Source organism: Cebidichthys violaceus, unplaced genomic scaffold (genome assembly GCF_023349555.1).
Source record: "Cebidichthys violaceus isolate CVI_PGR_0920_01 unplaced genomic scaffold, fCebVio1.0.p SCAF_20, whole genome shotgun sequence".
Taxonomy (NCBI): Eukaryota; Metazoa; Chordata; class Actinopteri; order Perciformes; family Stichaeidae; genus Cebidichthys; species Cebidichthys violaceus.
In genome coordinates, this window is record NW_027176373.1 from 10,900,977 (window position 1) to 10,926,532 (window position 25,556).

The following is a 25,556-nucleotide window of genomic DNA, read 5'->3' on the forward strand; positions in this document are numbered from 1 at the left end:
TGTAAAACAAATACTTCTAAAATAACATGTTATTAACTTGGTCCTGCTCAGTCAGTCAGAATCTGATCAGAATGCCAAGTCCACGCTCAGAGTCACGTGTCACGTTGGTGAAGTGACGTTTCCTTACACAGAGCTTCACTTGATGATTCAGTCAAGTGTTTACTTGATTTGTCTACATTCAGGTTATACTAAAGCATATTTACGTAATGTTTATGTGTTTGAATGAATACACTTTTGATTTCATACATTTCAGCTACATTTTACTTTACTAAAATATTATTTAATGATTATGAGTGTAGCTATTTGTGTACTTTATACAATTTTGATAATTTAAACAATTGGAAAGGTTATAAAGGGGCTTTCGGTGCATCATTCTTCTAATACACATAATCAATAATAATTGATAGAAATATACACATAATGTACCGAAATATAAGCATGAATAAGATGTACTAAAACGGCAAGATATCAAAATAATTTAAAAATGTGCATTCGGTGCATTTGTTTCAATGGTAATTTAGAGCATACATTTTAAAATATAAAAAAAAAATATGTTGGAAAACAAAGTTCAAATAAGTACATTTAAGTAACTGCACAGAACTTTCACTTAAAGTATATTTTTCTTATAATATATTTCTTGAAAGTATACTACAGTACAATTATTTTAAAGTGTGTTAAAAGTTGAATTTTGAAAATAGGTGAAAGTGTAACTTTTGTACACTTTTTATATATTTAGAGAAAGTAAAATTTTTTGATAGTATATTTGCAGTGTACAATTGAAAATGTCAGTATATTTTAAATACAAAAAAGTACTCTTTTTTTTTTTTCGCCTGGGCGGACCCAGATGCCGTTGTATCCAGACCCTGGACCTAAAACCGATAAATAATTGAGAATTATTACATTTTGACGGAGCGCCTATATTTTAACCGGCGCAGCTTTTCTAGCCTTTACGGCAATCGTTCAGTGATCCAGGAAACCAACCGACCAATTACATGTGTTGTAAATCACATCACGTGATGCAGCTCAGTCAATCAAATATGGGTATTCTGACACGTGTCCTGACTCGAGTGAGATGTACACACACGGGGCTGAGACAGGAAAGAGCATACCAGGAGCATTATTACGTGAGTCAGAGAAGATATTTCAGAGACCAGAGTCTTTAACCAAAAATGAACAAACTCTTATAGGTTAATTCTTCCCAAGGACAGTTTAAAACCACTGTGTCTCATATGTTCAGAGACCGTGACGATTATTAAGAGGAAATGGTGCATAGTTACAAAATCATTTCACCTCAGGTTGATAGCAGACCACCTCAAGGTGTCACTCTAATCTGAAATTAGACAAATTGTCTCATGAATGTGATTTGACGTTAGTTCATGCATGCGATTTTGAAGGGCTTTAATTTTGAAATGCTACATCAGAATGTCCTGGTTCTCTCTGAATGACACCTTGAGGTGGCCTGCTATCAACCTGAGGTGAAATGATTTTGTAACTATGCACCATTTCCTCTTAAGATGCACATTTTTCAGTTATTCTGTAATCCAGCCCTTATTCTACTTGAAAGAAGAACATTTATTTATGTATTTCTATGTATTATTTATAATCCATCCAGTTCAATTTGAAAACTGAGAATAATTATTGTTAAAATATAATTGATGTATACTTTCTTTATTTGATTTAACAGTTGTTGACTACACAGAGACGTTACTACTACTAGACTTCTTGAATCTATCTATCTATCTATAGATATATAGCACTAAATAGCGCAAGTTAGATATTATTGTAATTTTCCGGACCTTTGCACGAGGAGATTTTCTCAATCTGGACATTTTGGAATTTTAATTGAATATCCCTATATGAATATGCTATAGTTTGTCAAATATTAATAAAACAGCCACGAGTAAACAATGTCACGGCTCTTTGTTAATCAGTTTTGTTTGTCTTTTTAATATCGCATGTCAAAAAAAATCATTAAGTCATAGTATGGTATGTGAATAAGTTAAGTCATTTTATTAAAAAAAAAAAAACTGATCTAAAAAGTATATCATACAAATATGATAAATAAGTCATAGTATAGTATAGTATGTAAAAAATATAACAACAAAAAAAGACAAAACACTACGCGTCCTTGGGTCCTAATCATAGTTGCGTCACACACCCAAGTCGCGGCTGCTCACTGAGAAACACCGGGGGCCAAAGTCTGGTTCACGGGGAAATAGCCAACCTGGCCCTAATATGAAACTAGAATGTAGTCTACAAATTTGCATGTCAAAACTTGAAAGTTTAAATTTAAGATTTGACTGTTTTGCAATCTTCATATCGCTACATAAACCTGATCCTGGTAATAATCCACAAATAAATTAAGATTTAAAAAAAGAATTCAACTGTATCTGAGGTACAAACAGTAAACATTCTGTTTCTAGAGCCATGAAGTAACTACTCTGTGGATAATCAGCTGTTTGCAGATGAAGAAAGACAGAAAGAAAAAAGGAGACAATATCAAAGTGACACACTAGGAAAACTATTTATTGTTTTTTGTCGTTTCTTTAAAAAAAAGCTTACACTCATTGAGTACAGCAGATAAAATCTCCAAAAGTCATTTCGAAACAGTTGTATTTGGAGTACAGAGTGTCAGATTATTTTTTTTTTGTCAGATTTTTCTTTACAACTCTACATTTGAATCAAGGTTGAACTGGCATTTTTATAAATTATGTAAAAACCTGATTAACACAAAATCACAAAAGGACTGTGCAGGACATCAAAAAGAAAAGAAAAGAAATAACATGTGAATTTCATGTTACCCTCTTTATTATTGTACACAATATACAAACTGGTCCTTTGTATCACTTAACTCACTTTCGTCTACTGTCTTACTCGGATTAAAAGGTGGAGATAAATAAATAAAAAGTATCTAAGTATCTCAAAGGGATATGAGGTAAGCGAGTATGGAAAGCATGTTAACTGCAATAAAACGAGCAAAAGGCAAAGCCTGACAACATACAAAAAAATACACTTTTTCAAGCATGAGATTATTGAATCCATGACCAGGTGTCACCAAGAGATCATTTCATACAGTAACCTATTTATCCAATTAGAATAAAGACATTGTGACGAGAGCAGCACATTGTGCCCATACTGAATAATCAAAAAGAAACAAAAAACATTTCAGCTGGTTTACTGTATAGTGAAACGTGGAAAAATAAAAAAAGGTTGAGATAACTACAGCTAACAACACTTGGAAGGGGGCGTTTACAGCAAAACACAGGCAGAAATGAGAGTACGACTTAACAACATAGTACAGAGATGGAGTTGCAGATGTCTCGCAGATAAAAAATACAGCTTCTCCAGTTCTGCTGTGGATCAGAGAGGAGGAGAGAAAAGAGATGATACACCACACTGATGTTGTATCGACAGATGTTTACAAAGAAGTAGAATGTGTCTTACCGTCACCGATTAGTGCACATTATCTGTGCTTGTCAGAGGATTTATGAGTATGATCGTTAAGGGAAGTGGTCGATTAATCAAAGACTGAATGCTGACAAGTAGAATTAGTGATTTTCACAAAAAAAATAATCTGTTTTTGTCCTAGAAGAGCGATGAGCCTCGTAGCATCCAGGCTGCTACTTTTACCATCATCTGATTATGATCATGTTACAGTGTTGGATCACGCTCTCTGAGTATCACAGTATTTCTCCCATTTCAGGAAATGAGGAAAAACTAAATAAACACATGTGAGGAGTGCCAGTAACTACCTGCTATAAAGTGAGTGAGTAACAGTATTTCCGACACAGCGGCTCTTTGAAACGTCCAACTGAAATCATAAGATCCAAGTTAAAAGAGCAAATGATCGGATTAGTGTGAAACGTCGTATCAGAGTGAGCCGCGTTAACTGCCAGACAGAACTGTGCTGCAGTGCTGAGCAGTTAAGAGTGCATTCAGTGACACACAATAGATGACCATGGAGATAATTCTCTCATAATGGTAAGTTTGTGCAGTGGGTGGCAGTGCTTAACACATGTTGAAGCGCTGGTGCACAAATGTTTATATAAAACTTCATGTATCAGTGATGACCACAAATGGGGGCTCAAGCAAAGCAGGTAACCCCAAACGATCTGCTGAAGCAATGAAAGTAAACAAAACAAATGAGAAAGACCGGATACCTTAAAATAGTCACACTAAGCTGTAAAACTCACCCAGAATTATGATTTACGTGTCACTCTACGTTTAAGGATATTGCTTTTTCTCTTCTTTTCCTCCGCTGCTGTCCCTCTTCTCCTTCTTTTCAGATTTCTCTTTGTCGTGTCTGGACTCCTGTTGCACAGCAACACAAAGACACACCAATTGAAAACAGATCAGCAATAATGGAAATAAAGCTGCATGAATATTTAGCATTCATTTACGTCGAAATCGATTATTCAAACAATGAAAAGACACATTTTAACTAGGGTTTCGAGGGTACAAATAAGACGACAATTCCCTGAATTAAAGATGATGTTCTCAACAAACAGAGGAGGACAGAGTGAGACTCTGGCGGAAGGTGGCGAGCTGACCTTTTTGCCTCCAGAGGAAGTCCGCTCAGGTTTCACGGAGTCCGCCTTCTCTTTACTGGAAGATTTGGATCTCTTGATCTTCTCTTTCTCAGCTGAAAGCGGGGAGTCACAGGAAGGACTGTCACTCTTGCTGTTTTTGGAGGAATCTGAGAAGAGATAACAGAGTTTGTTCTTTGTTTACACTGTACTTGATGGGTGAATGGCTTTTTCAGATTTGTCAAGAACAAACGTACTCATTCCATTCTCATCCTTCCTACGTTTGGACTCTTGGCTCGTCTCGAGCTCATTGACAGCATGGTCCTAAGGGAGAAATAGCACAACAAACAGTATCTCAATGGTGGTAACAAAAATTCCTGACCATGAGGATTTCATTTGCTAACTGACAGATGTTATATATACACCGAACCTATCCCTTGTCAACACCCTGAGTCCAACTAATATGAACACTGGCTAACTTTAGAACAAGAGAAGTGTGAACGAGTTCAAAAAAGAAAAGAAAAACTCCAAAAAGCCAGTTCAAAGTGTAGTGGTCTTGTTAAATACTGACTCTCTTCCTCTCTTTCCGATCCTTCTCTTCCTTCTTCTCTTTGGATCGGCCTTGTGTGTTGTCTGAATCTTTCTTCTCCGTCTCCCTCTCTCTGCTCTTGGACCGGGTAACTGAATTGTAGTTGGCGTGGTGCTGTAAAAGCAATTATATATGAACCGGACAAGAGAAACAAAACATTTTTATGTTGTCAGGATTGCATTTGCAATTGAAGTTAATGCTACAATTAAATAACCAACTTAAAAAAAAAAAATGGGTGAAAACTACTGAAATCCAGATTTTTACTCCATGTTGATCAGAACAGTTCCAAATACTGACAGATTACATTTCTATTCACAAATGTACATCTATTACTGAGATTTAAAATACTTGATAAGAGTTTTGACACCAGTATTGATCAAGCTGACAAAAAAAATGACTCAGTCAAATAAAGCTGTAGCTGGTTCCAAAAAGCTATTGAAGCATGAACTTTAACACAAACTAATATGATTTAACAAATATCACAATATGCTTTAACTAAGTCCCACTGGTCCAGTTGGTACTGCAGGGTTAGGGTTAACTTCCAGTGAAAGCAGGACTCAGTCAAGTAGAAGATGAACCATTTCACAGCAAAACTACAACTTTAAAATATCTGGAAATATTCTTTAAGGTAGATGTTCATAATCTATTATGTCAAAACAGTGGGCAACACTTTAGTCTAAGTCCCCCTACTTAGCATTTATAAGCAGCATAAAACCATTTAATAAATGGTTTATAACACTATAATGTATATGGAAAGAGATGTAACTGTATTAATGAATAGATCTCCTGTGGATATACACAAATGGAGGCTGATGTATAAACAGATCATTGATTGATAATATAATAAAGCAAAGCAGTAATAAAATAAAACTTACAACAATAACATATTTTATGTTATTAGGAGGACTTAAAGTAAAGTGTTACCATACAGGACACAAACGTATTAATGAGTTTATGTCCAATAATAGTTTTAGGCAAACACAAGACATTTAAGTCATGTAAAAACACCTTTAACTGTGTTTATTATGTATTTATTTCAATTTGGGTAAAAATTATCTGTAACGGGTGCCAATACATTAACATTAAAGCTAAGCTATGTTTTATTAAAAAAAAATCAATCAAATGACTGTGTGAAATATGAGAGAGGTTGCTTGAAGTGAAGAAGCCACAGCGGTCATCACCCAGCTGCAGTCCTTCCCAGACGCACTGAGACTTTTTGCCTCTTAACTCATTGCTTTGGCTTTTAGCTCCAGCACATTGCTAATGGTGACCCATAAATCAATCCACTACTTCTGTCCCTCATAACAACGTGTGAGAAGATGGAGAAAACAACAGACGTCTAATAAATGGATTATTTGTCAGCAGCTGGACAAAGAAAACACGAGAATGTGAGAGAAATGAGAAGAAGCAGAGGCAGTTCAAACCTTGGATGTGGACTCCTTGGGTTCGTTGCTATTGTCCTGTAGGGATGAATGGAGATGACAGATGAGCTGGGAGGGGGTGGGGGGTTGGAAGGAGGTTGTCAGACAGCAGTAGAGAGTTGGAAGGGGGAGGGTGGGGGGGAGTTGGGGCTGGCTGGACCAACAGCATACTTCTGCCTTGACCTCTGACCTTCAAGGACTAAGGCTTTGACAAGGTTATTACATAAAGGAGAGTTCATAAGCTCAACATCTGGAATGTCAATACTTAAAATAGAAAACCCTGAGCATATATGAAATAACTGCTAGTCATACTACTACAGACATGTCTGCAATATCAGGCACCATAATAGAAAAGTCCTACAGTTCAACTTGTGTTCATTACATCTAAAGTGCAAGTGTAGTAAATAATGTGTATGCCTGTGTGTGTGTGTGTGTGTGTGTGTGTGTGTGTGTGTGACAAATTACTTAATTCTTATGTGCTTAGCTGCATCCCTACATAGGTAACTGTTGCTGTCACTTACAGTTCAGGAATGGATTAGACACAGGGAGCCTATTTCTCTGGCGGACGGGTAACATTAAGACCTATCACAAGCTTCCAGTGGTTTGGGGCAACAATCCAGACGACACTCTTTCCCTCCCTCTCTCTCTCTCTCTTTGTAGGGGCAGGCTTACTTTCCTCTGCATTTTTGGCTGATTCAAAACTGCGACATTCATTTTCTCCGTTGATCTCAGTTTGCCAGGAGGTAGTGCGACTGTTGAAGCTGATGGCTGGTAGCTGTGGGGATAACGTTGCAGGGGCCGGCAGGACTGACTGGATTGCGTCGCGTGAAGTCGGCATGCAGCCCGTTTTAACAAACGGAGACAGAAGGGGGGGGACCGATGACTCGGCTGCCGCAGACGGGCGCTCCTGTAGCAGACGGGCGCTCCTACGGCAGAGTGGTTCGCTGGACGCCATCCGACTCTCCGCTGGGACCGGGCACGTTGACGAGGGACGTAAAATACTTGACATCACTTTAACCAGGATCTCTTCTCAGCTCGCAAAAAATGGGGGAAAAAAAATCGTGGACACCATTTCAAGTAGTGAAAAACTGCTCTCGGTGTAAAAAATAAAATTTGCCATTGGAGAAGGGGAGAGCTCTTGATTTTGGCAAGCCGTTTTACTTCAGGTTGGATATTATTCTCAAAAAGCAAAAAAATCCACAAGGAATATAGAAATGCTTAAAAAAATCTCTTTCTTCCCAAGGCACACTGACTGCTTTCATTAATATGAAAATAGATAAATATTTCAATATGAAAATACTCAATATACACAATATTCTCTTGACTAAGTCTTTGAGGGGGGTTTTCTCCCAATTCTGCAAAATATTAATGCTGATGTCCATGGAATGATTTCCAACTCCCATGGATTTGGTTGGGATTTCCAGATGCCATGCCTGCATGTACGACAACTCTCCTTGGTGATCTTCGGGGCTGCTGGATTGTGCAACGGCGGGGAACGCTCCAGCAGATAGAGAAGAAACTGGCACAGCCTTCCTCAAGCCATACTAACCTTAACAGACGAGGAGTGGGACGGAGAAGAGTGACTGTCGAGCTTTCGTCTTTTGTGATCTGTAAAGACAAGAGGAGTGGAATGTGTGTTTAATTGAGCTGCACATTCAGTCATCACAAAAGCTTCCATTGTTTATGAAATCCCAACTCCTATTTCTATTTGAATATTGAATGTGTTGAGCATCAGAAAGGCTCCTCACCCCTCTCAGATTCAGCTGACTCCAATCTGGGAACTGGTGACTTTAGGGACCCAGCCACTGCACTCCTGTCTCCTTTCTCCTTGCTCTTGGACTCCTTGATGGCATCGCGCTCCCTGGACGGCTCCATGGGCTCCCCGTTGCCGGCTTTGGCCTTGTCGTCTTTGCTGCTCTTTTCCTCGGCCTTCGCCTTCTCCCGGTCCGCCTTGGGGGTCTTCTCCTTACCCTCGCGTGCCACCCGCTCCTCCTTCCCTGCTCTCTCGTCTCTCTGCTTCTCCCGACGGTTCTCTGCCTTCGTCTCGGGAGTGCTGCCTGGCGTCTTCTCCTTTTTCTCTTTTTTCTCCTTCCCACTCTTCTCTTTGTCGTCCCGTTCTTTAACGGCTTTGGTGCTGCAAATGGAAGAATTTTGCAATTAATTTTTTTTTATTAAATAAAAGTTTCATACAAGATTTCGCAGATCATAATACATTATAAATAGACTTACAGGCAAAACCAACAAGAAGTGTAGTTGGAGACGATATCACTACTTTAATGTTTTCCTCAGCGTTATTTGAGAGCTTGGTGTCAGAGCATCTCCTGAGACACCTACCTGTTGAGAGCACCGTTCCCGTTGCTGGTGGTCACTTTGGCCGCTGCACTGTTGGCTTTGTTCACTGGCTTTGTGGTCCCCTGAGATTTATCCTTGCCCCGATCTGCATAAAAACAAACCAAGAACTGTATGAGCACAGGAATTATTAATATTACTGACATGCATATCAGGATTTGTAGCCCCAATGTTTAATATTATGGCACTTATAATTAATATTTTCAGGGCTAAATTACTATTGCAGATGGACAATAACAATAAAACAACTCAAGCGTTTTTACATTCATCACATGTAATAAAATCTGAAACGGAATAATTCAGCAGTGGCACTGGCGATGAAAACTAAATCAAAGCAAACCCATATTGTATCTGGTTCCTTACTTTAAAATGACAATGTGCTGCATTCAAACAGCCTCGCCGTGTTTCTAGTCACTCACCACCATCCTCTGACGTCCCCTCCTCCATCTTGCTTGTGCTGGTGGCAGGCTTGCCTGTGCTGCCGGGACCGTTCTGTTGGTTGGCGGGGGTGGCACTGCGGGCTGGCTGCTCCTTGTGGTGAAACTCATTCTCTGGGACCATGTGCACCTTCTGGCTTTTCAACCGACCTGAATAACTGTAAGATGCATAAAGGGTTTTCACAGGGCAGAGACAAAACTTCCAAAGAACAAGTGTCACCAACAGAGACAGAAGGACTCCGGTTTTTAAGCATCTAACCATCAACTTCTGAACAGATATTTATAATAAAACATCTATAAATTCAGCAAACTACTCTGTTTTTCAGGAGCCCATCTTCCCAGGTTTCCATTTTTTACCACACATACTATATGTTAACTGTATGCTCTGCAGAGAGCTCAACAGCACACAATGCTGTGTTACCCCATTGCTAAGGCATAGAGGTCTGGCCTCTTATCCTTCTCCTCGAGGCAGATCTTGTGGACACGACACTCCAGCGCTTGGCCCAGATTCAGGACTTTGGGGTAGCAGGGCAGGATCTTGGTGAGCACGATGAGAATATTGCGGATGTGGGTGTAATCTCCCGTCTCCAGGCAGTGAACTGAGGCCTGGATGAAGCAGAGAGAGAGGACATGATCTTAGATAAACACACACCTTCCACAGAGCTCTGACTGACAGTATCTCGACAGAAGTTTCAAGAAGGAAACAAACGATAAGGAAGGGCAGCTCACTTTAGTCAGCATGTAGTGCCATTTGTGCACCACATGCCTGAAGTTCTCATAATCCAGCTGATCTGCTTTGTTCCCGCCATCGAAGCCTGTGGCTCTGAAGATGGTCAGGAAGCCGGGGTAATTGACGCACTCCTATGACCACAAGACAAGATGAGATATTAACTCCCAGCTCATGCTACATCAGGAAAATGCTTTGAGAAAATCAAAGTGACAGGTAGAACAGGTAGAAACGGACACCTTCTCATAGATTGCACGGTCGCTGTGCCAACGGGTCACCGTCTCCAGCATGCAGCAGAGGAAGCGTCCATAGCGGTGAGACTCATTTTCCGTACAGCTGGCTACAGTGTAAATGATGGCGGAGAACACCTGCAGAGGGACACAATGTAGTGTGTTAAAAAACACGAGTCGCATAAGGAAAAAAAGCAACAAAGTATGCCAGGTCAGGCTCTAACTTGAGTTAAAGCCTAGCTTAGTTAGTTTTCATCATCATAAGTGTATAAGAGCATGTATGTATAGAAGTGTTGTACCCGGTCATAGCACAGGAGGGTGCAGAAGTTGGGCGTCTTCTGCTGGTGGACCAGCTCAACGAAGCGCGCGCAGTACACGGCGTCGATGGATGAGAAGATGCAGCGGGGGAACAGACAGAGCTGCAGAAACTTTGTTATGGTCTCATTCTTTGTAGATTCTGTCGGTAAGCATTGAGAGTCGCATTAGTAACAGACACAGATAGATAACGAACATTTAGACGTTAGATTTACCTCAAATATTGATGCTGTGGAGAGAGCAATGACTTGATAAGCTTTGTCTTGATTTTTCCTTTTATTACATTAACAGTTCTAGTGTATCTGGACTGAAACTCAATTTCTCTTTGCTTGCAAAATGCATGAACACTGTGTCCCAACCAGATGATATTGTTAATATAACCACGTTTTTCAGATACCAAATTTACATTTTAAATACTATTGGCCCCAAAAGAAAAATAATTAAAACTTTCGTTAAGTCAATGTCCCCACAGTGTTACATGCCAGGAGAGAATAATGGAACCATGATCCCCCCCCCCCCCCCAAAATACCTTGATTTTTAATTAGTTTTTACGCCCAGAGAAACAGTGACCATAGATCATTATTGAACCACAATAGAGCAACAATCCTTTCACACTAAACAACATTATAAAGACTATATTTTTAAAGACTTTCTACAACCCAAAAGCATGAAAGACAATTAAAAAAATATAGAGAAGTCCTCTCAGACATCCGACTGTAACGAATCAAGCTTTTGTGGCAGGTGACCCTAAACCTTTGAGCGGTATTGGCTCCGTCTGGTTTGGTCTATAAATGCACTTCAAAGATAAATCTTTCTCAAAGAGATGCACTGTTTTCTTCTCTCAACAGACAAGTCACAGCATTGTGGAAGACTGTATATACGCAAGATGCAGCAATAGTGTCACTGGCATGAAAATGAGGGTACTTACTGGCCAACAACCAGTTGTCTTTCTCCAGTTTGAGGCGGTGTAGAACCCTTTGGACGTGCTCCAGCTGTTTCTTCTCCTCCTCCTGCAGTTTTTCTTGCAGGGCAGTGCAGCGCTCCTTCTCCTTCTTTTTCTTATTCATGGGCTACATTGGAAGGAAAGAATGTTCACACCTGACTAAGAACAAGTCTTGCAATTATCCTAATCCACACTATAAAAATAGTGTGGATTAGGATAATACTATACTATAGGATACTATAGTTTATTATAAAATGTAAAAGTGGTCAGGAATGGTGTGTAATTGTAGGTCGTTTAGCAACAACTACTCACTATCTCTGGATTCTCCTCGATGGCCTTGATTTGGACCTTGAGCTTGTTGACCTCACGCTCGTAGGCAGAATGTGGAACGGCCAGGTCGTACATGGTGAGGGACCAGAAGGTAGCGTAGAACTGGGGGCGGAGGTCATCCCAGACCCTGGCTGGATGGAGTGACACTACTGCTTCATGCACGGGTGTCATCACCTGTTCACAGGCTGCCACATACTTGTGGACCTTCTGCTGCTGCCGGTTGCCTTTCTCTGCTTTCTTCAACTCATCGTACTTAGACTGTGTGTAGAGAGCACAAAGTAATGCCTGCATTTTATCAAAATCCCCATGAAATGTTAGTCTTGATTGGAAATAGTTAGCCTTAAGGCAGTTGAAAGGCAGTCAGTTGTCATTTGAGACAGCTGCATATTGCTCCATTTTAGTCAAAAAATATGAATTCAAAACTCTATAATCAAAATGGAAGTAGAAAAAAAAAAAAAAAAGCCTGATCAATGCCATTATTTTAATAACTAGAATCTCTCTCAGTAACAGAAATGTGACATGATGCACACTGTGGCTCTGACAAAGTAGTCCACTCACCAAAATCTGATGGGCGTACATTGGCCTGGACAGAAAGAAGGCAGCATCATGTGGAGTGTGGAACTGGTTACAAAGGATGTCAATGGAGGGAACCCGCTTGATGTAGTCCTCTGTGCTAAGGTTGGAGGCCAGAAAGCCACCAAACTGCACCAAGGTGTCATGACACTGCAGGAATACAAATAATTATACAAGAAAAGAAAGAAAGAGATTCATCTTTTAAGGATTTTTAAAGGGCGATATAATAACAATAGTTTGTTGAACTAAATAAAAAGAGATAGATAAGATAAACATATAGAGAGAGGGTGCATACCTGGTCGTACAGGTGGCCAACAAGTTTGAGGTGTTTCTCTCCACCCTCTAAGAAAACAACACCGTTTCGTTGCTGGGCCATGAGTAAACACAGAGGCAAGGCCAATTCGTGGTCCAGCAGTGCATCCTTCAGACGTTGTGATGACTTCTTAGTGTTCCTGATCTGGCCAAAGTAGCCACCCTGTTGACAAAGGCACATCCATAATGACAATGACCTGAGTTCAGGTGCAGCACTGGTCCAGACAGTCACACAGAGATTACATCAGCAAACGGTAACCGTATTTGAGTCTATTTACCTCAGCTTTGAGTTGCTCCCCTCCAGTCATGGCCTCTAACTGCTCTGAGGTCATCTCATCTGTGATCTCGATGCCAGCCATTTTCTGCACCACCTCCTTTAGGATCAACAGGTCAAAACTGCCGCGAGAGAAGGGACATATAAAGCAACGCGCATTTCCTGACACATTAAAAGATGCATGGGGTGTCAAAAAAACACCTCGTATTCTTCCCAACACAGACACATTCGAACCAGTCATCCCGCTATTTGTCATCTGGAGCTACTTACCTCTTTCCTGCTTTTAGCTGATTGGTGACGTATTGAAGAAGGCCAGCCAACTCAATTGGGTATTTTCTGAACACGGCTCCACACAAACTCGCCAGGCCTTGGTTGACAAGACGAACAGGTGTATGTCAGATTCTCATTAACACATCAAACGCATTCTCTCCTTTTGCATGCAAATGATTGCTGTAGGGTTACTCTGAAGCTACATACTTTGAAGCCACGAGGAGATGGTAGTGTCGTCATGCTTCATCTTCTCCTTCTCAGGATTGGCCAGAGCCTCAATGATGCAATCTGAAGACAGAGTTAAGAGGAAAAAAACATAGAAACCGAAAAGAAGCCCTTTACATGAACACCCCCACTGCTTGCAACAACACCCTCACACACATGTGTTGTTAACGGACTGAAGAGTGTAGGATACAGGCCAAGACATCATAGTTGAGGGATGTGAGGTATTTCAAGGAATCCACCACTGGAACGATAAGGTTGTCGTACCATTGGATCTGAGAAAGCATCTGACAAACGATAGGACAGAGGAAAGGATAAGACATCACCAACTTAACAGGATATACATTATAACTGACCTGATACTACCACTGGATCTCCACAGTGGCCCTAACAATTGTGCTACTATAATGCATATAGTTGGCAGATTGTGGGTCGGGTACAGGTGCCATTGGGCCCAAGAAGACTTTCCCTCATACACTTGCATTGACAAAGAGACGTCTGTGAATCAGGGGAGGTTTTTTTTTCTTCTTCTTTTTTTTTTTTTAGGTAAATCAACTTCCCAGTACGAACATTAGAATAGTTTTTGCCCTTGGCATAATAAACTGCCATTCATGTGATCAAGCCGAAACCGAGCAGATGAAGGGAGGGTTAAAGTAAACTCTAATGCGCTTGCTCTAAGGGCCCATGCATGAAGAAGATCTAGTTGCCTTCATAGCCAGCAGTCAATGTATTTGGGCTAAATGCGCCACTGAGCAACTGTCAAAGGGGATGAACTGTCGGGTGGGTGCAGGTATTAAAAGAATCCTGACCCGGCGCATTAATAATCCACAGGTCAGGCACTGAACACTATTACAAAAGAAAGTAGTGTTTGAAATGATTGACTAGGTAGGTTGCAGAGAAGTGTAAAAAAGCTGACCACTAAAAATGGTAAAACCTCCCATTACCGCATGTGCAAAGATTCTCTCATCTTCCATATGGTTATTGCATTGTTCAGAGCCATTTCAAAACACAAAATAGTGGGAGACATGTGACATGGACACGTATTAAGAATACTATAACAAAGCAAAGAAAGTCAGCCAATTTTCAACCTTATCTCTATCCAAGTTAGGGATTTTGTGTGAAAATGTCTGCAGTTGTTGTCGATGTTCATTGTGTCTCTGGGACGCAGCTGCAAAATCTGTTGTACTTCTGAATTCAATGATGTAAAAAGTGACGGAGACATGGAAGAACTACAGAACTTTACATCTGCTTTTTGGTGTCCATTGAAGGCAATTAAGCTATTCTACGTTCTGTGTATTCCGAAAGATGTAAGGGTGTTTTTTTTTGTTTTTTTTTATTGTTCAGGTGTAAGAATATTTCCTTCATTGACATTTTAAGAGTTTGTTTTTGTATTTATCAGACTGAAAGAGAGCTTGTGAAGCAAACTCGCAAATCACATGTAAGCAGTAAAAATCTGCTTTCTCAGTCAATACAGTACGCACTGGGGAATTTATTTCGTCAGTGGACTACATTTACCAATAACATAAAAAGTGGAAAATGATCCCTTTAAGAGCAAGTGTGTAAAGATATATCACAACACAGCACTTTGCTAAACTAAACTATTTATTCACATATTATGTTAAATGAGGCAGAATGAGTTAATTTTTATGTCAAAATGATGGCAAATGCAAAAGACCATGACCTCTGTATTGTGTACCAAGTGATTGTTTTGTCAGTGCAGCAAGAATACAGCGTCAATTTTTGAGTTGCCATGTAGCATTTGCTTTGTTTCATGAATGTATGGCATGTAAGCCGATCAGATCAGACGTAAGCAATTTCCAAAATGGACGCTATATTGGGAGGGCCAGAAAAATATAATTGGTATGCGGAGAGAACAAGGAGCTCATGCTGAAGTTATTTTTTACATATTTATTGAGATATTTTCTATAGCAAAATTTAGAGTCTTTGTAGTTTGTTGACATTGTTCAAAATGGGACTTAAAAGTAGAACACATTTTTTTTTAAAAAAGACAGAAATATACACTTACATAATCAAAGAGGATTGTGGGATTGCTATGGCTCAGTTTGCCAATCTGCCTTCCAGATTGTTTCACATTCTCTTTGGTCAACCGCCTAGGGAAGGGAAAAAAAAAGATGGGAAACAGCTGATTAAAAACACAAGATGATGCAAAGAGTGCTGTAAGCTTCACAGCAATTGATAAAATGCTCTCATAGCTTTAAATTAAGCATTGATTTGTAGCAGAACATTGTTGGAATACTTTAATTTGAGCTGGCCAAGTAAGTATTCTAGGTCAAATTTTTCTTGTACTGTCCGTGTTACACTGTCTGCGTTTTTATTACATTAGCAAAATATTGTAAGATTTGAAACGTCACATGCATATTACTATTTGTCTTACAACAAGTTATTTTATTTGGCTTTAAAAGTCTTTCATGAACATGGGAAAAAATAAAGAACAGTCAAACAAGATATTAGCATTTTGGACATCTTATCAAGTTGCTCAACATCCTGAAGATGACTGTGAGCAGCATGAACCAGCAATTAAGTGGAAGCTTCTGTGTAGCGGAAAGGACGAAAAAACAGAGGCCTTCATGTAGGGCTGCACGATTATGGCCAAAATCATAATCTTGATTATTTTGATCAATATTGAGATCACGATTATTTATCACAATTATTCATACATTTTAGGGACAACATCTTTTTATTGCACAGTGTCGTACTATGCAGGGTCGCCGTTATGGTTTTCTGGGTTGACGTTGGACATGGACAAAAATTCAGTGAGGTAACGTTAGCTTTGGCCTTAATGCATTAGTCGTACTGTGGTTCGTGGTGATTTTTCAGGTGGTTGAACAAGTTAGTTGTATTGCTATGCGACGCAGACACAACTCTAACGCACTCTGAGCATATGATTTGTTCTTGGTTAACATCACTTGCCCTATCTTCTAGATAACGGCTGATGATCCTTTTCGAGACTAGCTCCTCACCTTCTGCTCCTGACATTTGATTTACCTTTCACACGACACCCGTGACCGCCTGCTCTCTGTTCTGTTGTCTGTCTCTCTACTCCTCTACTAATACCGGAGTCGACTGCAGACAGAACTTTTTTTGAGGCTGCCGCTGCATGACACCTCCCACCTCGTTCTCCCCCTGGTGGTTGGCTGACTGTTAGTTGAGGAAGCGCTTGATTTGATATGTTACAGAGCACGCATTTTAAACGTCACCATCGCTGACGATCATGCTCATTTAATTGTGGCAGCCAAAATCGTGATCGCAATTAAAATTCGAATACTTGTGCAGCCCTACCTTCATGTCCTGATGGTAGTGAATTTCTGCTGATAATGTGGTGAGTTCAAAGCAGAACGACTTACTTCATAATGTATTTGGCCCTTTCTACAGTTTGAGCTTTGACTTTGACCAACAGTGGATGGCTGGTATACGTCTCATTCTTCCACTGTCCATATAATCGGTACCTGAGGGAACATAGATAAAGGAAGCACAGTTAAGCAGTAGGTTTAGCTACGCAGCATTAAGAAACACGGGTAGAATGAATAGCCACTCAGCAGTTGTAAAAATCCACATACTTTGTCACAGTAACCAGATAACATAAACCAAACAAGTTGTCTTGCAGAGCTTGCAATTTAAAACAGTCCCTGAATAGTTAAGTAGCCAACTCCTGTCCAGCATTATGTTAAACTGCTGTTGTGTGTGTGACTAACTCCAGATAACAGAGAGGTTAATTTCTGCCTCATTTGCAGTCGACTATTTAGTTGAATAAACTAGAATTATCGTCTCACGGTTGATCGATATATACTTTCTTCATCCTGTAGGGGGAAATTTGTTGTATGACGCTGCCAACCAATCAAGTTGCAGTTTACGTCCATATCTGTCCAAAATGTCATCACTTCATTTTATCCTATTAGACATTTGTGTGAAATTGTCATATTTAGAATTTTCATTCTTGAGCTATGGCCAAAAAGGTGATTCGTGAGGTCACAGCGAATTCTAATCTGTTCAACCTCGAGTCCAAATGGATGCTTGTGTCAGATGTAATGAAATCCCCTTCAGGCACTTCTGAGATATGGCTCGTATACGGTCGTACTGAAAATCAAATCAAGTAATTTGCTGTCTGTCATATTTAGAGCAAGCACTGTCAAGGGATATTTTTAAAAAAGCCTTAAAATGCAGCAACATATTACTACAAACTACTTTCCTTCCTTTGACCGTGTTGAAAAAGTGCTACTATATTCTGTAACTTAAGATATTGCATTATTAGCTGCGACAAACTAGAGTAAAATAAAAGCTCTTGGAGTGTGGAGTGTCATTGTTTAAATACTTTGGCACACTGCTGATATGCAAATACTCTAAAAATAAAATGCTGGCGTTGTACAGGGGCAGAAAAAACCCGCAAGCATGCATGATTTGATGAGCTCAGTGTGACTGTGCGTGCTACTCTTTCCTTGCCAGCTAGTAAACAGCATTCTGGAGTACTGCCTGAGGGGGTTTACTATCCCACAGCTTAATTTAACAGAGCCACATGTCGTGTCTGGGTGTATCTCACCTGTGCCGGTAGGGAAAGAGTTTGAAGAGACCCCACAGTTCCTCAGACATGCAAGCATTACACTCCATCAGAGAGAGGGAAGGGAGTAGCACCTGGTCTGCAATGCTCAGGAAGCAACTCAAGAGTGTTTCCTACAATGAACAAACAACATTAATAAGGTCCTCACAGTAACATAACAGTGTTTTGACTCATCTAAATATTAATCTACAGCGATCTCCTTTGTCAAAATTACAGTTATTAGGTTTATACCTACCATTTTGTCTTTGACATCAGATCTGCCATCACTTTGGTACTGAGAAGCAAAGGACACCAAATATGAGTCAAAAAAAAAGATTTAGGCTGTAGTGCAGATGCAGTAACGTAGTGGTGACAGTTCTGTACCTCTTTCATGAAGGCCTTGCCCAGACGCACAATCTTGGCAAAAAGAATAGCGTCGTGGGAGAGATGAGGGCCCAGGTAGCAGATCATGCTGAACGTGTCCCTGCGTAGGTCCTCGAAGCTCTCCGCAGGGCGAGGGGCCCGCTTGTTCCTCAGTGGATGCATGACACATCCTCTCGCCCCTTTTGGGAGGCCAGCCCTGTGAGGAACAGACCAGTGTGTCAGAGCCTGTATCTCATTTTTTTTTGGCTTAGTTATTATTTATTTAATGTTTTTACTGAACTTGTATTCATGAAATATTGGCATAGTCAGTTTAAGCTGTGTAATAAGAGTTACTTGTGCATGCTTTTGGGTCTGACTACACAGTAAGTGAAACATGAAAGAAAATCTGCACCTTCTGTAAAGAGGCTCCACAGTCAGATGCACGAGCTGGCAGAGAGCCAGCGCAATGGCCTTGTGAGAAGTAGCATAGAAGGACGGCATCTGGTCCATAATACTCTGGGCGTGGTGCCAGTCTCCAATTCTAAGCAGCGCTTCCAACAGACCAAGCTTCTGGTTATCAGGTGGCTGTGGGCACAGAAAAGAGCAGCAACGGATTGTTTTTGCATTATCAACTATGTCAAAGTTCACTCAATAAGGCAGTTAGCACAGCTGCTGTCACCATCCAAAGTGATGGATATATAAAATCATTCCTTTCTATACGTCTTTGTCATGTTTTGAAGGCTGACAACATGAACTGTTATATAAGGGAAAAATGCAACAATTATTAAAACATGTTTTGAAGTCTTATGTGACTCTCAAACCTCTGGCTCTCAACATTCATCCAGACTGACAGCGTTCCTTCAAAACAGGCGTACATTTACAAATGCTTTGATACCTTATCATTCTTCTCCTCCTCCTTTTCTTTCTCCTTGTCTTTGTCTTCACTTTTCTCTGAGGGCAACACAACCATGACCAGCTTGCGGGCGATCTGCTTGGCCTCTGAGATATCCCGTTTGTGTTCCTCTACGATGGTGGCATCTACTGGCATAAGCTGGAATCACAGAGACAACAACAAGAGGGCTGAGTTCTCAGTCGAGGAACAAATTGTTCTACAGTGGCTTCATATCCGATGTCGGTGAAATAACAACAAATGATGGATTTTACACAAAAGCTCTGATATTATAATGAAGTGAATACATTTATCATACTGAAGACATCACAGCTTTAGGTTTGCAAAACTCAAAACTCATAAATATTTTCCTTACATGTACGTAGATATCTTCCAGCTCAATCAGGTTATGGTGAAGCAGAGCAGCAGCAATGTGGTAAAGTGACTTGGGGGTTTCCTCATTGGGCTCCTGAATAAAGACACAATAAAAAAAAATATTATCAAAAACTAGACACCCTCTTGCGATTGGGCCACACCAGACTACACGCCAAATCGGGCCAAAGGCTCGAAGTAGGGGGACCAATGGCCTCTTGTAGTTTAAAGGTTGTTTGGACCATTTCAGATACGTAGCAACGGTTTTGGTCAAAGGCCCATACAAACATTAAAAAATTACTAGGAGGCTTTTTAAAATATACAAATATAAATAAGCATTTTGTGCTATTAGACAAATGCTCGCTTTCAGTACTGTTGATTACCCATTTTTGTAATTCTCACCTGGTAGAATTTGAACTTAAAACCCAGGATGTGGCAAAGGGTGAGTGGCTCACACATGTAGGATTTGATGAGAGACAGGAAGAACTCATCTTGGTCAGATCGACTCTCATACACCTCCAAGATTATGTCCAAAACACGATTAGGGTCCAAGTTGAAACATCCTGCAGGCAAAAGAAATTGGGGGAAAAAAAACAATCAGTCAGTAAACAGTATTTATATAAACATGGATAAAGATGAATAAATAGTTAATGAAAAACATGTCCACACAAGTCAGTCTTCGGTTCATGGGAACAGGCCATTCCTTTGTGCTACTGAGTTTAAAGTGCTGCCAGCTCTGAGTATGGGTGAGACTACTTGCACTCCTTGGTGTCAAGAGACTGGTAGGTAGTATATGGGGACAGACTATCTGTGATATACATTCCAAAGCCCTGTGTAAATAGCAGAGAGTCAATGCAGAATCTAACAAGTAACCAATCGCACTTTTCAGGTGTGACGGTGATACAATCCGCTTTGTTTATTTTCAGACTCATCTAATCCAGTATTGTCAATTTACAAAAACCATTGACTGTAGATGTAGGATTTGCCAGACTGTAGCTAAAGACATCGTAGCACCACATGCGATGCAGTCAACCAGGAAAAGACTTGTTCAGTACCTATGAGGGACTTGATGCTCTCCAGGACAAGGTGGCTGGTGATGTTGCCCGAGAGGTCTTGGCCGAGCTCGGTGATGAGTTTGGCATAGCCCTCATTCTCCTCCCTTAGCAAGTTAAACTTCTGTTGCTTGTAACTGAGAATAAATACAAGATTACAAGAATGAAATTCATATTTCTATTTATGTACAGTATAACTACGTCTCCACAAAAATGTGCACTCTACTTACAATAGTTTAGTCTTGATTTTTACAATCTTCTGATTGAACTGATGAGCTTGTTTTATAAGTCCCAGAGATTCAAGGGTTTCTGGGTCCAGCCTCTCTTTCAGGATGGCCTCCGGAACAAAAAACTGAGAAAAAAAAAAGTAACGTTATTAATTTGTTATAGTAATGTATTACAGACCTGGGTATCAAAATCAGTAATTCATCTGTGACACCAATGGAGGTGTAAACCTCATGCAGTTCTAAAATTCTTATACATCAGTTACACCATTGCAAATTCAGGACAGGGACACACTATGAGTATTTAAATCTACAGCAACGGTGACAATTAAGTGAAATGCGAGGTCATACAAGCTCTCGTAGTTTGATGATACAAATAGCTTTCTTCAGGCAGCCTTTGTATTCTATTTTAAGTGTAAAAAATGTCTGTTATATAAAATAATTTGATGTTACTACAAAAATAGTATTCTCACCAAACAAGCTCCCACCAGTTGTGTGTAATGGTCACGTTTGACTTTTTCTTCCAGTGCAGCAGTCTCTAAATCTGTAATAAATATAATTTAAAATATAAAAATATTATGACAGTACAAATATGCCAAGTTTGCTTTATACTAAAAACTGTTACTATATTTGACTTACTTGTAATGCAGCACTTCAGAAACTCAATATAATAACTCAATGTTTAACATAAAAACTCTTACCTAGTGTACTGAACACATCTGCTAAAATTGATGGCATGTCATCTCGGAGCTCCTGAAATAATATAGAAGTTAACTGACAGTTTACAAACATAACTAAGTAGAAATTATGTGCCAGAAAGAGAAAAAAAAAAAAAAAAGTACTGCAATTTCTGGGCAGACATCAAGCATGATGGAATAAAGTAATAAGTACAAGTAATGAATAAGGAATAAAAGCTTTGTTTCTTTAAATGTACACTTCTATGTGTTTGTTATCGTTTTAACGCTAAAACAAAAAGCACTCATACCATCATGTCCCCAAGGACGCTGACGACCAGATCCAACTTCAGGTTCCCCTGTACAACTTGCCAGCAGAGCTCATATAAAGCTGCCTGTATATCTGAAGGGGTAAACGGACAAGACACAGTTCAACTTTAACTCAATTGATAGGAAAATACTTTTTGATTTTAAATGTGGAAAAAAACAACAACACAGAATTGGCTGGTCTGTGTTGGCTTTAAAAGACTAGACACATACATTTTTCTCCATTCCTCTATGCAAGTCTAGCCAAAGCTCCTGAATGGCATTGAGGCACAGTAATTTATAAGGCAGGCAGCAGGAATCAGATGTCCATTGCGAGGACTAGGACCACTCATAGATGAATGAATAACTATCATTAATGCTACAGCATGTAAAACCACTTGATCACTTATTCAAAACGTTTTAGTTTGCATTCTCACTAAAGTTTACTGTTGTGCAACAATAAAGAAATGGTAACATTCTGCAACTAATTACACTGAAGCAAACACACTGGTGTGACTGTGTTATATGCAAGTTGCAGCTTGACTGAAAGCTGTCATATTATTAAAAAATGTATCTGCTGTGTGGCAGTATTTTAAGAAGCTAGAGATTAAATTAAAATGTGTTGTTTGTGAACAATGTCAAAGGAAACAAAAAATTTCGGGAAAACCGGTTAAGTTAACAGGTCTTTTGGAGGCATTTATCACTGCAATTAATAATTATTTATCTGAGGAGGATAATGTTTAAAGATGTATGTGTGTAGTTCTCGTTGCCCTCTGGCACAAACAAAAACAGCATGATGTGGATGAATATAAACGTTAATCTGTTTAATGGGTACATTTTTGAATTAACATAAATTAACTAATTTAACTGGCATATAAACATAATTTACTGTGTGCCAATGTTAGGCTTGCTGATATATTAATATCACTACATCCATCACAAACATTTCCGCTGTAAACTGACAACGAATAGCATCTTTCAATTTGTTTTTCTCTCGTGGGTGATTGGTTCAAACTACTGCAATTCCCATAATAGATGTGTCTGTGTGTACAACAGGGAGGTTTAAATACGTTGAGGTGCAAATGAAAAACTAACAACAGAACAGTAAAAGTCTAAACGAATTGAGGTCATTCTCAATTCTCATTCTTACCTCTAATCTCACTTCCATGATCTGTTTTCTCGGTGAGTTCTTTGCAGAGTTGTACACTATGAAATAAAGAGACAAAATTCTAGTACGTTAAGAGTACTCAAACATGACAATCCATAGCCTTCAAAATGGCTTGATATTTAACATGGATACAGTAACTAACATTGCTTTATACGGCCTATTACATTCCGAAAAATTGGTCATAATTATCCGCACACCAATATTCTTGTAACATCAAGGCCATCTAGTTGACAGCTCAACTGGGCTCAAAGAACTGGCGCTGGCCATGGACGACTGATAAGATACTTTGTGCCATCTCAATGTCTTCTTTTAAAACGGACAGTTCTAGATGCACTGTGGGAACTACTGTACATGCAATGGTCAGTCAGAGATGCTCAACAGGGCCAAACTGACAGCGGTGTGTCAGGACTTGAGGTCAAACATAGTGTGGTTGATGGTGCTATGTTCACTTCTTCAAGCCGAAAGGTGCAGCACTGAATCAATTTAACACCCTGGCCTCCCTGAATCAGGTTAATCTGGTTGTTTCACTAGCACACCTGATGGATACATCATACACGTACAGATCTAAATGTCCCAATAATATTAGACGACTTGTGAAGAAAAGACATTATTTATACTGAAAATTGTTATGTAAAAACAATGTGATCACATGGAAGCACATGGAAATTGCCCTTTCAGTTATGTTACTGCACAGGATGGCATCCGTGACAGGGAGCCTGTAAGGCTTGTTGACATTGGACCTTAACTATGACCCTCCAACTTGAGGAATTACAAATGGTGCGTCCCAAACAGACACACTATGATCAAGTATCAAGCTATTCTGTGTTATGGTAAATAAGTATTTCTTCAACAGAACATTTATTTAGTACTTTAAGTGATGACTGGATTGGCTGAGGCTTTGCAGTTTTCTCTCTTTGCGAAATGTTTTACAATCAGTGCACATGAAGGGATCTGTATCAGAGACATGCAGAGAAGTAATATTATGAATCTATTAAATACATGTATGAGTTTTTTCTACATAGGAACGTTTTACATGTTGCTAATTTGAGTTAAAGTTGTATGTACACCACTAGAATAGAGTAGTTTGAGTTGGTGCATCTCACGGCAGGCCTTACTTAGAAATGCAAGGCCTAGTAACTTACTGAGGATGAGCCTATTGTGTCTCCGCCTGAAAGTGATGGCTGCTCTTAAACTGAGACAAAATCTTCACGACATGTTTTTTTCTTATAATAGATTAATATGTTAGGCCCAGCTTCTAAGGTGCTACAGCTGTCTAAGGTTAGGTTAACATTAGTGGATTGGACGTTGGGCCGTTGATGCTCCCTGTCCAGTCGCCTGTTAGCACCGGGCGCTAAATCGGGTATCAAAATGTAACGTTAGCTATGTAACTATCAATTAACGATAGTTTGCTAACCATCTGATGGGTTACACAAATATCTAGCTAGTTAGCTCAACGTTAGCTTAGTTATAGCACGAGCTGTACGTTAAAGTTACTACACTATTTGCCCACTAGGTTGTTATTTCTCAAAAGAGGACGTTTGTAAGAACAAACTCATGACATCTCAAGTTTATTTATGCTGCCATACCCGGACAATAAAAAGTCCAACAAGGCAGTCGACATCACAAATGGCGTAGCTAACGTTACAATTGGAGCTAGCTTACTTGCTATAACGTTGTGTCAAGATCGGTCGTTTCCCTCCACTTATTTACCATTAACGTTACTGTTAACGTTACACAACGCTATTGTCAACTTCTCGCCAATTGTCCATTGGTAGATAACGTTGACAAACTAACTGCCTGCATTTTGGCATCAAATTCACTTCCATAAAGAAGCTGGGAGTACATCGATGCTACATTGACGCTAAATAGCGTAGCTCCGCTAGCCACCGTGTTTACAAATTGAGGAATGGTTTACCGCTAGCTTAGTGGGTGAGCATGCTATCAAAATTGCTGGCATGCAGGTAACGTTAGCTAGTTACATTTAGGTAACGACTGCACTCCATTGAACAATTTAAACCGATTGTATTCACAGTCTTATTCAAACTATTTAGAAGATGCGTTTATTTTGCCAAATAGAGGAATTAACGTTAGTAGGCCACTTGAAATTATTTTCTGCGTGCTAACGTTACCACGTAGCCCTAGCGAACACACTTAAAATATTGGCCTTAAATTGCAATGCTAGCTACGTCTTTCAATTGGTTCGCTTATATCAGCCAACAACTGTTAAACCACCATAACATCTGACGCTCTACTAAGGTTCAGATCTACTCACAACTCGTGTTTTCCTGATTTTTCCCAGTTTTTGATCCATTCACCAGGGAGGATAAGTGTCGCCATCTTCCATACAAACAGCCCGGATGTCTAAATCATCATCATGGCACACACAGGGTCAAATGTGGTGGCTAGCTTCGCTGCTAGCTCACTGTTGCATGGTGGGA

General features: G+C 39.7%; 1 protein-coding gene across 6 annotated transcripts; it reads right to left on the reverse strand.

Moving 5' to 3' along the window:
* Positions 1-2,499: 2,499 nt before the first annotated feature.
* On the reverse strand, positions 2,500-25,486 carry thoc2 (THO complex 2). Of its 6 annotated transcripts, none has more exons than XM_068716315.1 (39): positions 25,391-25,486; positions 23,101-23,156; positions 21,956-22,047; positions 21,672-21,723; positions 21,444-21,514; positions 20,977-21,098; positions 20,750-20,883; positions 20,097-20,257; positions 19,699-19,791; positions 19,329-19,484; positions 18,846-19,018; positions 18,455-18,650; positions 18,327-18,365; positions 18,074-18,204; positions 16,884-16,985; positions 15,545-15,629; positions 13,712-13,805; positions 13,504-13,584; positions 13,297-13,393; positions 13,031-13,148; positions 12,736-12,915; positions 12,426-12,590; positions 11,850-12,125; positions 11,523-11,664; positions 10,579-10,736; positions 10,289-10,417; positions 10,052-10,183; positions 9,744-9,928; positions 9,305-9,480; positions 8,871-8,973; positions 8,285-8,670; positions 8,086-8,144; positions 6,540-6,575; positions 5,098-5,229; positions 4,784-4,850; positions 4,551-4,696; positions 4,235-4,311; positions 3,445-3,491; positions 2,500-3,350 (listed from the first exon to the last, which is right to left on the reverse strand). In XM_068716315.1, exons 1-38 carry the CDS (start codon positions 25,453-25,455, stop codon positions 3,464-3,466), a joined length of 4,695 nt encoding a protein of 1,564 aa, XP_068572416.1. In that variant the 5' UTR covers positions 25,456-25,486; the 3' UTR covers positions 2,500-3,350; positions 3,445-3,463. The 6 variants fall into 6 exon arrangements, 4 of the variants coding, with proteins under 4 accessions (XP_068572416.1, XP_068572415.1, XP_068572418.1 ...); XM_068716314.1 differs by having other exon boundaries at positions 2,500-3,353; XM_068716317.1 differs by lacking the exon at positions 3,445-3,491 and having other exon boundaries at positions 4,194-4,311.
* Positions 25,487-25,556: the final 70 nt, after the last annotated feature.

Excerpts from the sequence above, each read along its gene's own strand:
- thoc2 (XM_068716315.1), bottom strand. The coding sequence starts at position 25,455 with ATGGCGACACTTATCCTCCCTGGTGAATGGATCAAAAACTGGGAAAAA. Across the intron at positions 19,792-20,096 it reads TTAAGTTCAAATTCTACCAG|GAGCCCAATGAGGAAACCCC; the intron begins GTGAGAATTACA and ends GTCTTTATTCAG. Across the intron at positions 12,916-13,030 it reads GGGAGCAACTCAAAGCTGAG|GGTGGCTACTTTGGCCAGAT; the intron begins GTAAATAGACTC and ends CTTTGTCAACAG.